Raw genomic sequence first — 12,303 nt, 5'->3', positions numbered from 1 at the left:
CTCCATTCTTGTTTAGTGTATCGTAGATTCGCTAACATGGATGTTAGCATATGCCAGAGACTTTTGTAAGGCATTTATTGGGATCACCCGTAGTTCTATTACCTCTCCCACTCGTGTTGTTGTTGTTTTGTAAATCTTTAGCTGACACTCTAGGATTCTTCTTCACCTCATTGAGCATTGAGCAGTGCAGACACTGTGCTCTTGCAGTCATCTTTACAGGACGACCACTCTTAAGCTAAGTACTCACGGGGGGACAATTGTAGCTGTCGCTGCACACGGGAGCGTGTGCGCGACAGTTCGGAGACAGTTCGGCGACAGCTCGTCGCCAAGTCCCTCTGCATACACACGGCAGCAGAGGGATTAGCGATGCGGCGGAAGCTGTCGCCGAGGTTCCTCCCCCCCGCCGGATGCTCCGTGTACTGTGTGTGGGTAGCTGTCGCTAGCCCGCATACACATGCGGGGCTAGCGACAGTTCCGGCGATGTTGCGGCGACGGCTGTAGCCGGCGATTGAACATGTCAATCGCCTGGCGACAGCTCCGACGGGCGATGGTTCGGGGCGCGCGCGTCATACACACGGACGAACCGTCGCCGCAACACGCGCGTGCCACGTGGTTGCGGCGACGGCCGTACCCCATGTGTATGAGCCTTTAGGGAGAGTAGCAGCAGAGCTGAACTTTCTCCATTTATAGACAATTTGTCTTACCATGGACTGATGAACGGCAAGGCTTTTGGAGATACTTTTATAACCCTTTCCAGGGTTATATCAGAGCGCTCCTGATCAGAGCGAGTGCAGTGATTGGCTAGTATAGCAGAGCCTTGTCCCGCCCTCAAGACCATCGGCCCCCCACCTGATTGGCCAGCGGGAGTCTGAATGGAACATATAGTAGGAACAACGAGTGCTAGTGCGATGACCGGCGGGGGTCAGTGTGTTAGGACGGTGCAGCGGCCATGATTGACAGCGTCCCCACGTTATTAGATGGCGGGGCATCTGCAAAGGAATATATAAAGATACAGGGCAAGCAGAAGAGTAAAGTGATGCGGTGGACGGCAGGGGTTAGCGCGCCTGGCCACTGCAGCGGCCATAACTTACCGCGTCCCCACCGGACGGGGGGCAACTGAAAGGGATCATATATGGTGGAAGAGTAAGTAATGCGCTAGTGTGGTGGACGCAGGGGTCAGCGTGTCTGACCACTGTGTATGTGTGGGTTCCTGGTACTGGTCTCAATTGTTACATTTGGACCATAAGACGCAGCTACTCCCCAATCCCCCCCTCCACACACACACACACTTTTGGGGGAATAAAAGTGCGTCTTATGGTCCGAAAAATAATATGGTAATTATTTGTGTGGTTTTAGTTTAACGCAGACTGTGATTGTCTATTGTGACTTAGATGAAGATCAGTTAACATTTTATGACCAATTTGTGCAGAAATCCACGAAGAGCGGTGTGTGATGGAGTGGCTTCTGGCCTGCAGGGCAGCAGCAAGAACAATGCGATTGAGTGTTGGTAACTGCTACAGATTCGATATGCCGGATCTTTCATTATCGTTTGCGCCGCTGTACCCACACTGGCCTTATTCTCGGCTATGGTGGCTGTTATCGTCTGCCACACCCAATTTTAAAGGGTACTAGAAGTAAATTTAAAACCTACTGGTACCGCAGTAGTGAGAAATCTCTGGTTAGCACTCTTGCCTTGCAGCACAAGGTCCTCGGTTCAAATCCCAGCCATGGCACTATCTGAACGGAGTTTGTATGTTCTACCCGTATCTGTGAGAGTTTTCTTCAGGCACTCTAGTTTCCTCCCATATCCCAAAACATACAGCTAAGTTAATTGACTTAGCACTAAAAATTGGCCCTAGACTACTATACATACACTACATGATACATGCATAGACATATGACTATAGTAGGGACTAGATTGTGAGCCTCTGTGAGGGACAGTAAACTGACAAGACTGTACACTCTGTACAGCGCTGCGGAAGAGGTCGGTGCTGCTACCTTAAGCCACTTCCCTTTGTCCTAAGACCAAATTGCACTCCTACTAGGTATCCTAAAACACACTGCCTTTATATATTTTATCGTATACTACCAGGGGTCTAGTCCTGGGAAAAGAAGTGAGTGGACTTACTTGGAGAACCCCTGCACCGCGCCAAAATGGGCGTGTCCAAGCACACCATGGGCGTGGTCATGGGTGGGGCCGAATATACATGACCTTAGCTGTGATGTAAAAGGTCTACCGAGGAAGTTTGAGCTCTGCCGTAGTGTATCCCCCAAAAATAGATGTAATCTGACAGCATTTCACCAAAAAGACACATTGGGCTCGATTCACAAAGCGGTGCTAACCCAGTTAGCATGCCTAAAAGACTTTAGGCATGATAACCATTGCACCATGCTGGTGAAAAGCCAGTTTAGGCGTGATAAGTTTAGGTGTGATAAGTTTAGGTGTGATAAGTTTAGGCATGCTAAGTTTAGATAAGTTTAGATCGCTTGCAAAGTCCCGCACGCAAAGCAGCGCCATTAAACTTTATACAAAGTGCACCAGTCTTTGCTAGCGTAAAACTTTTGATCAGCTGTGCACTGCGGTGCTAACGCAGTTGGCGCTTAAACTTAGCATGCCTAAACTTATCACACCTAAACTTATCATGCCTAAACTTATCACACCTAAACTTATCACACCTAAACTTATCATGCCTAAACTGAGTTTAGGCATGATAAAGGGCTTTTCACCAGCGTGCTAACTGTTAGCACCGCTTTGTGAATCAGGCCCATAATCTGGTAGAAGTTCCTCCAAAATACAGATAATATGGAAGTGGTTCCCCAAAATAGACAATGTGGCAGCAGCAGCAGTTCCACCAACATACACATAATTTGGAAGCAGTTCCCCAAAATACGCAAAACCTGGCAGCGGATCACCCAAAATACACGTAACACCCAAAGGACATATAATCTGGCAGTAGTGGTCCCCCAAACATACACAATCTGGAAGCAGTTCCCCAAAATACACGTAATCTGGCAGCAGCCGTTCCCCTAACATACACATAATCTGGCAGCTGTTCCCCAAAATACATAACAGCGGTTCCACAAAAATGCAGATAATCTGACAGCAGTTCCCCCAAAATAGGTACCCCCAGGTAGCCAGGTCTATAGGTGTCCCCAGTATAAGTAGCCATGAATATAGTAGTCCCCAGCATATGTAGCCAGAGGTGTAGTTGCCTAGTATATGTAGCCAGGGGTATATGTGCCCAGTATATATAGCCAGGGGTGTATGTGCCCAGTATATATAGCCAGGGGTATATGTGCCCAGTATATGTAGCTAGAGGTATATGTGCCCAGTATATGTAGCCAGGGGTATATGTGCCCAGTATATATAGCCAGGGGTATATGAGCCCAGTATATATAGCCAGGGGTATATGTGCCCAGTATATATAGGCAGGGGTATATGTGCCCAGTATATATAGCCAGTGGGATATGTGCCCAGTATATATAGCCAGTGGGATATGTGCCCAGTATATATAGGCAGAGGTATATGTGCCCAGTATATGTAGCCAGTGGGATATGTGCCCAGTATATGTAGCCAGTGGGATATGTGCCCAGTATATGTAGCCAGTGGGATATGTGCCCAGTATATGTAGGCAGGGGTATATGTCCCCAGTATATGTAGGCAGGGGTATATGTCCCCAGTATATGTAGTCAGGGGTATATGTGCCCAGTATATGTAGTCAGGGGTATATGTGCCCAGTATATGTAGGCAGGGGTATATGTGCCCAGTATATATAGCCAGGGGTATATGTGCCCAGTATATATAGCCAGGGGTATATGTGCCCAGTATATGTAGCTAGAGGTATATGTGCCCAGTATATGTAGCCAGGGGTATATGTGCCCAGTATATATAGCCAGGGGTATATGTGCCCAGTATATAAAGCCAGGGGCATATGTGCACAGTATATATAGGCAGGGGTATATGTGCCCAGTATATATAGCCAGTGGGATATGTGCCCAGTATATATAGCCAGTGGGATATGTGCCCAGTATATATAGGCAGAGGTATATGTGCCCAGTATATGTAGCCAGTGGGATATGTCCCCAGTATATGTAGTCAGGGGTATATGTGCCCAGTATATATAGCCAGGGGTATATGTGCCCAGTATATATAGGCAGGGGTATATGTGCCCAGTATATATAGCCAGTGGGATATGTGCCCAGTATATATAGCCAGTGGGATATGTGCCCAGTATATATAGGCAGAGGTATATGTGCCCAGTATATGTAGCCAGTGGGATATGTGCCCAGTATATGTAGCCAGTGGGATATGTGCCCAGTATATGTAGGCATGGAGTATATGTCCCCAGTATATGTAGGCAGGGGTATATGTCCCAGTATATGTAGGCAGGGGTATATGTCCCAGTATATGTAGGCAGGGGTATATGTGCCCAGTATATATAGCCAGTGGGATATGTGCCCAGTATATATAAGCAGAGGTATATGTGCCCAGTATATGTAGCCAGTGGGATATGTCCCCAGTATATGTAGGCAGGGGTATATGTCCCCAGTATATGTAGGCAGGGGTATATGTGCCCAGTATATGTAGTCAGGGGTATATGTGCCCAGTATATGTAGCCAGAGGTATATGTGCCCAGTATATGTAGGCAGGGGGTATATGTGCTCAGTATATGTAGCCAGGGGTATATGTGCCCAGTATATGTAGGCAGGGGTATATGTGCCCAGTATATGTAGGCAGGGGTATATGTGCCCAGTATATGTAGCCAGAGGTATATGTGCCCAGTATATGTAGGCAGGGGTATATGTGCCCAGTATATGTAGCCAGGGGTATATGTGCCCAGTATATGTAGCCAGGGGTATATGTGCCCAGTATATGTAGCCAGGGGTATATGTAGCCAGGGGTATATGTGCCCAGTATATGTAGTCAGGGGTATAGTAGTCCCCAGTATATGTAGCCAGGGGTATATGTGCTCAGTATATGTAGTCGGAGGTATAGTAGTCCCCAGTATATGTAGCCAGGGGTATATGTGCCCAGTATATGTAGTCAGAGGTATATGTGCCCAGTATATGTAGGCAGGGGTATATGTGCCCAGGTAGCCAGGTGTGCCCCCAGTAGGAGGGGAGCAGCTCAGAGAAGGAGAGCTATGGGGACAGCGGGGATGGGCGGGCATCTCCCCCCCCCCATCCCTCACCTTCGTGCTCCCCTTCCTGCCTCTCCCCTCCGGTGTTTTGAAATGTCGGGCCGGCGGCTAAAGTGGGCGGAGACTTACCGCGTTCCAGCCGCAAGGGACGCACCGCTCTGTGTGCGGCTAGTCTGGTCTTCTTGCCGCACACAGAGCGGAGCGTCCCTTGCGGCCGGAAGAAGGCAGAAAGTCTCCGCCCACTTTAGCCGCCGGGCCCGACATTTCAAAACACCGGAGGGGAGAGGCAGGAAGGGGAGCACGAAGGTGAGGGATGGGGGGGGGGGGGGGAGATGTCCGCCCATCCCCGCTGTCCCCATAGCTCTCCTTCTCTGCGCTGCTCCCCTCCACACAAGCCAGGGTGAACGGCGTCCACGCTAAAGAAAAAGTGGGTGGACACCATTCACCCGCGTCCACGCAGGACTCGACCCCTGTATATTACCCCTCCTCTTGTTTTCCCCCATTCCCTTTAGATTGTAAGCTCGCAAGGGCAGAGCTCTCTCCCCCTTTTGTGTCTCTGAAAGCATTATACATTTTATTCATCATATTACTTTTATCACTGTCATTACCACTTCTGTATTTTGTATTCTGTATGCTGTATCATTTTTTTGTATTTTGTCACTAATTATGTATCTTGTATATTAGTGTACACCATTGTCTGTATTATGTACCCCATGTTTATTTCTTACTTTGTACAGCGCCACGGAATAGGTTGGCGCTTTATAAATCAATAATAATAATAATAATAAATAAATTTTAAATAATAATGTATCTATTTAATTGAAATGAGTTGGAAATGTTTAATCTGGCTGTAAGTGTACTATGGACGAGGGAATCTGGACTGGCATGCACAAGTAAGGACTGGGCATGCCCAGTATAATGAAGCACTCATGCATGGTGGGAAAAGAGCAGTACACGAGCAGCTTCAATTCTACTGAGCATGTGTGGACCTAACTAGCACATGCCTGATCTGGATGCACTCCATCACGCCAGGAACGTGGCCAGAAGATGATGAGGGACTCTAGGAGTATGTGGGAAGCCTATTGTCATCTAGAGCAGGGGTGTCAAACTCAAATACAAAGTAGGCCGAAATTGAACACCGGGACCCAATCCCAGGCTATCTTCAATGTCTATTGGCCACCTTCCTCCCTTATAAAGTTCCCTGGTGTCTAATGGCTCCCCTCAAACCACTATACAGTTCCCTGGTGTCTAGTGGTTCTCCTCCTTCCCCTATACAGTTTCCTGGTGTCTAGTGGCCCCCACCCACCCCTATATAGTTTCCTAGCATTTAGAGCTTTCCCCCTTCCTTCCCCATATGGCTTCTCTGTTGTTCTAGGGGTTCACCTGCAATATAGCTTCCTTGGTGGTCTAGAGTGGGCCAAACATAATGCACTTGGTAAACAACTTGGAGGCCAAATTGAATGGCTCTGAGGGCCAGATTCGGCTTGCGGCCAGAGTTTGACATGTATGATCTAGAGGCTTCTAACTACTGGGATGTGTACATTTCCCCCCTTCCATACTTCAGGTGTACTTTAAATTATTTTTTAAAAGTTTTTGTCATAATTTTAACATGAAAAGGTGTAAAACTACATAGTTATGCAAATATCTTTGTGTCTTTCTATATGCTGTGCTCACCTATGCTCTGTTTCCCCATCAATTGGATGCAGAATAATCTCACAAATCCCATGATGGCAGTCTTTACCCACAAGGCCATGTGGGTGGACACGGAAAGGTTCGTCCTTCCACACAAGACAGACACTGACATGAACCTCCTGGATTCCCTCGCAGTTCTCCAGCTAAAGCAAGAACACAGTAAAGGTGCCAGGTGTGACAAGGGCGGGAAGAAGCATGGGAATCTTAGGTACTTTCCAAGAAAGGTCAATGCCTACAGATGTTGTCAATCACAATCTTTACAAATGAAGGGCTGTAACCAAAAGTATAATACTGACAAAACTGAAAACAAATTTGTCATTAGTGACCCGCAACCTAACGCCTATTTATTACATAACTGCCTCCAGGGACCTTACCAGATAGTAGCCAGTTCTTTAGCTGTTCACATACGCAAGTTTTAGCATATCCTGGCAGGTTGTCAAACAGAGTGAAAGGCATATAATGTCATCTGAAACACAGCTGGTCTAACCGCAGATCACTGGTGGTACCCCTGGCTGATCTGTCCTCTGGGAATTGTAATGACATCTGTTGAGTTTCTAGTAAATAAGCAGATAAATGTGATCTCTACATCAGCCCAAGGTAGACTCCCAGTAATCTGCAGGTGGCTGAGATTGGCTTCTGACAATTAAACCAGTGACACCACAAAGACCCTGTGCAATATATCTCTATAAGTGGACCTGAACTCTTGCACAGGACACACAAAGTGTTTCCGTCTAACGTTTTTGGAGAGAAGAGCCTGTCTAATTCCTTCTTATCTGTAATCACAAGGGAAATTTGATCTCTCAGCTGTGTCAGGACAGACATTCGGCAGTCCTCGGCAGACACAGCTAATATGTAAGCAAAGGCTTTTAACCCTTTGTCTGCTTCCATGACAGCAGGAAGTAGACTCAATGGAGATTAATTGCAGGAGTTTTGTAAGCTGTAAAAAAGAAATGTTTTTATTTAAAGAGACTATGGGGCTGGAGGAAGCCCGGTTAAGTATCAAAACTTTTAATTACACTCACCTAAAGGATTATTAGGAACACCATACTAATACGGTGTTTGACCCCCTTTCGCCTTCAGAACTGCCTTAATTCTACGTGGCATTGATTCAACAAGGTGCTGAAAGCATTCTTTAGAAATGTTGGCCCATATTGATAGGATAGCATCTTGCAGTTAATGGAGATTTGTGGGATGCACATCCAGGGCATGAAGCTCCCATTCCATCACATCCCAAAGATGCTCTATTGGGTTGAGATCTGGTGACTGTGGGGGCCATTTTAGTACAGTGAACTCATTGTCATGTTCAAGAAATCAATTTGAAATGATTCGAGCTTTGTGACATGGTGCATTATCCTGCTGGGAGTAGCCATTAGAGGATGGGTACATGGTGGTCATGAAGGGATGGACATGGTCAGAAACAATGCTCATGTAGCCTGTGGCATTTAAATCAAGCCCAATTGGCACTAAAGGGCCTAAAGTGTGCCAAGAAAACATCCCCCACACCATTACACCACCACCACCAGCCTGCACAGTGGTAACAAGGCATAATGGATCCATGTTCCCATTCTGTTTACGCCAAATTCTGCCTCTATCGAGACTCATCAGACCAGGCAACATTTTTCCAGTCTTCAACTGTCCAATTTTGGTGAGCTTGTGCAAATTGTAGCCTCTTTTTCCTGTTTGTAGTGAAAATGAGTGGTATCCGGTGGGGTCTTCTGCTGTTGTATCCCATCCGCCTCAAGGTTGTGCATGTTGTGGCTTCACAAATGCTTTGCTGCATACCTCGGTTGTAACAAGTGGTTATTTCAGTCAATGTTGCTCTTCTATCAGCTTGAATCAGTCTGCCCATTCTCCTCTGACCTCTAGCATCAACAAGGAATTTTCGCCCACAGGACCGCCGCATACTGAATGTCTTTTCCTTTTCACACCATTCTTAGTAAACCCTAGAAATGGTTGTGCGTGAAAATCCCAGTAACTGAGCAGTTTGTGAAATACCCAGATCAGCCCGCCTGGCACCAACAACCATGCCACGCTCAAAATTGCGTACATCACCTTTCCTTCCCATTCTGACATTCAGTTTGGAGTTCAGGAGATTGTCTTGACCAGGACCACACCCCTAAATGCAATGAAGCAACTGCCATGTGATTGGTTGATTAGATAACTGCATCAATGAGAAATTGAACAGGTGTTCCTAATAATCCTTTAGGTGAGTGTATGTCATCTCTGGTTTACTTTAAGCCTAACTGGACGTGTAGTAGTTGTGGCAGGTGCACCACCAGTTTGTTACTAAATGAGGCACATGTGGTATCATTTTAACCAGGATGAGTTGTAGACTACTTGTTGCGTTTTAAAGCTTGGACCCACATCACATAAGAAATAGTTAGGGACAAACTCAATCCAATATAAAAATTAATTTTCAAAATTATGATCAAACATGGGAAAGTATTAGTAAACTACACAAGACATATGTGGTAACATTTTAACCATGATAACAGTAGAATAGATTTTAGGGTGTTTTAAGGTTAAGGGCTATATCTTGTGTATTCTTTTTAATAACAAACTGAATCAAAAACAATACAAATTTTTGTATATTCTGTACCAAAACCAAGACTTGTAAAATGAAAACAAGGGGACAGAATATAAGAGAAAATAACTATATAGTTACCCTAAGAACTTGACATTTTTTAAATATGTATGCCATGAGGGTATATTAATGTTATTTTAGCAAATAAGGACTTGTAATCATTGATCGTGTACAATGAGAAAGCAAAAAGAGACCTTTATTTCCAAAGACAATATTGTCACCATACAATGGGCTTGATTCACAAAGCGGTGCAAAGTGTTTGCACGCCTGTGAAAAGCCCTTTATCACGAGTTTAGGCGTGATAAGAAGAAAGTCGCGCGATCTCCCGCGCGCAAAGTTTTGCGCGCGTAGCGCACCGCGCTGCGCGCGCAGTGTACCATGCTTCGCGCGCAGCGTCCATTGAGCCCTATGGGACTTTGCGTGCGCTACGCGCGCAAAACTTTGCGCGCGGAAGCTTCGCGCGAAGAGCAGCACAAATCGGTGATAACTCAACTTTGCACAGCTTATCACGCCTAAAGTCTTTTAGGCGTGATAACTGAGTTATCACCGCTTTGTGAATCAGGGCCATTGTGCTAAAAACATAATCTAAACATTGTAATCACCAGGATGGATAAGCAAATACAATTTGTGGGTTTAACTTATAGTTAGTACTGTTTATTGTAAAGCTCATCTAATTCCCGCTTATTTGTGACTAATTACAAGTGTAATTTGATCTCTCAGCTATGGCAGCTCAGGAATCTCGGCAGAGATGAAAACAGGAAGTAGACACACTGCAGATTTATTGCAGGATTTGTATCAGCTGTAAAAAAGAAATGCTTTTATTTAAAGGGAAAATAAACTTATGAGAAAATGATTTGCAGTATTGGACTGGGAGGTGGTAAAGCTGAGGAAATCCACTTGCTGGCCAAGCAGCAGTAATCAGCTGTTGCTGCTCACAGTGAAGACTTGCTGCAGGTTTCTATTGGGAGTGATAACATAGGGTTTCTGCTGCTTGGCCAACAGGTGGATTTCCTCAGTTTTTCAACCTTCCAGTCTGACAGTGATGATTTGAATGTGTATTACTGATAAGAAATTGAACATTAGTAGCACAAATATGAGTATCATATTGTTTCCAGTACAGGAAGAGTTAAGAAAGTTCAGTCGTCATCTATGCAAAAGAACTTCTCTGAGCTCTACGCCCCACTTGGGTCGACTACAGTGCAGTTTTCTGAAGCAATAATCTCAACCTGACTCTCATTGCTTCTTGTTTTGTTTAAAGGAGAACTGTAGTGAGAGGTATATGGAGGCTGCCATATTTTTTTCCTTTTAAGCAATACCAGTTGCCTGGCTATTCAGCTAATCCTCTGCCTCTAATACTTTCAGCCATAGGCCCTGAACAAGCATGCAGCAGATCAGGTGTTTCTGACAAATTTAGACAGATATGACAAGATTAGCTGCATGCTTGTTTCTGGTGTGATTCAGACACTTCTTTAGGCAAATAGACCATCAGGGCTGCCAGGCAACTGGTATTGCCTAAAAGGAAATAAATATGGCAGCCTCCATATCCCTCTCACTACAGTTCTCCTTTAAGGTTTTACTGCCAGGGAGTTCAAAGGGTCATTAGCTCTACTCTGCTTCATCATTTAAAATACAGAGTGTAGTTTGTAACCAGCAAAGATTAGAGAATGATGCAATGTTCTATAAAAACAGCTATATAACTGAAAATAAAAATGAGACTCTTTTCTTGGCTACTAATGTTCTATGAATTATCCGTACTACACATATAATTCATTATAGCATACTTTTGTTCGCTTCAGAGGAAGAGAGGAAGTTTTGAATTTAGGTCCGCTTTAACATGGTCTGCTGCTAGACCCCAACTCTTTGGATGGTGGGTGATCCGTTATTCTTTCTTTCTGTCTGTCTGTAGGAAGAGCAATTCAGGTAATCTCGCCATACACTTTCTTCCCATATCTGCAAGGCACTACAGGATATTGCTCCACCAGAAGCAAGAAGTTGATAGGCTTTCTATCAGTACAGCTTCTGTATATAAATGAAATGTGATTTTATATGAAGTCTACTTCATTATGGCAGCCAGGGGTAGAGGCCCACACCGGGTCGGGTACCCGCGGGTTACCCGAAATGCGGGTCGGGATCGGGTACCCGTTTTGATTTAAATCGGATTGCCGGTCGGGTGCGAGTATCGGCTCTGCGGGTCAGGTGCGGGTGCCAGATTCACCAGAAAGTGGGTTGCGGGTCGGGTGTGGGCGGCGGGTCTGAAAAATTAGACCCGCACAGGCCTCTAGCCAGGACCACCACTTAGAACCCACACAGGCCTCTAGCCAGGACCACCACTTAGAACCCGCACAGGCCTCTAGCCAGGACCACCACTTAGAACCCGCACAGGCCTCTAGCCAGGACCACCACTTAGAGCCCGCACAGGCCTCTAGCCAGGACCACCACTTAGAACCCGCACAGGCCTCTAGCCAGGCCCACCACTTAGAACCCGCACAGGCCTCTAGCCAGGACCACCACTTATACTAGGTTTTTATACATGCAACAAATACTGGGCCATGCATTGTGGTGTTATGTTAAAGGGATTCCGAGCAGTGCAGAAACCATGGAAAGATGCGTATCATTTTAAAGCTCTCTTTCTCCTCTTTTCAATTATATATAAACTGCTGCCCTACGCCTTTTAGTTTTTGCTAGTTTCGCGATTGAAATTGCCGCGGCCGCTTTAGGTGTCGCCAGAAAGAGGCGAAAGAGAGCTTTAAAATGATATCCATCTTTTCATAGTTACATTGTATTACACAGGGCGACTTTTTCCTAAAGTCAGCAGCTCCAGTCTGCTGAATGGAGCTGCTGACACTGGGGAAAGTGTCGTCCTGTGTAATACAAGTAACTATGGAA

At 45.7% G+C, this 12,303-nt stretch overlaps 1 protein-coding gene across 2 annotated transcripts in view; it reads right to left on the bottom strand.

The window, feature by feature from the left end:
- Positions 1 to 12,303, bottom strand: part of RELB (RELB proto-oncogene, NF-kB subunit) — a 91,217-nt gene that overhangs the window by 42,944 nt on the left and 35,970 nt on the right. For both annotated transcript variants that reach the window (XM_068250881.1, XM_068250882.1), the window contains exon 4: positions 6,816 to 6,976. In XM_068250881.1, coding sequence (XP_068106982.1) covers positions 6,816 to 6,976 — 161 coding nt within the window. The remainder of the gene's footprint in view (positions 1 to 6,815; positions 6,977 to 12,303) is intronic.

Source organism: Hyperolius riggenbachi, chromosome 8 (genome assembly GCF_040937935.1).
Source record: "Hyperolius riggenbachi isolate aHypRig1 chromosome 8, aHypRig1.pri, whole genome shotgun sequence".
Classification (NCBI taxonomy): domain Eukaryota; kingdom Metazoa; phylum Chordata; class Amphibia; order Anura; family Hyperoliidae; genus Hyperolius; species Hyperolius riggenbachi.
This window is presented reverse-complemented; position numbering and strand designations above follow the sequence as displayed.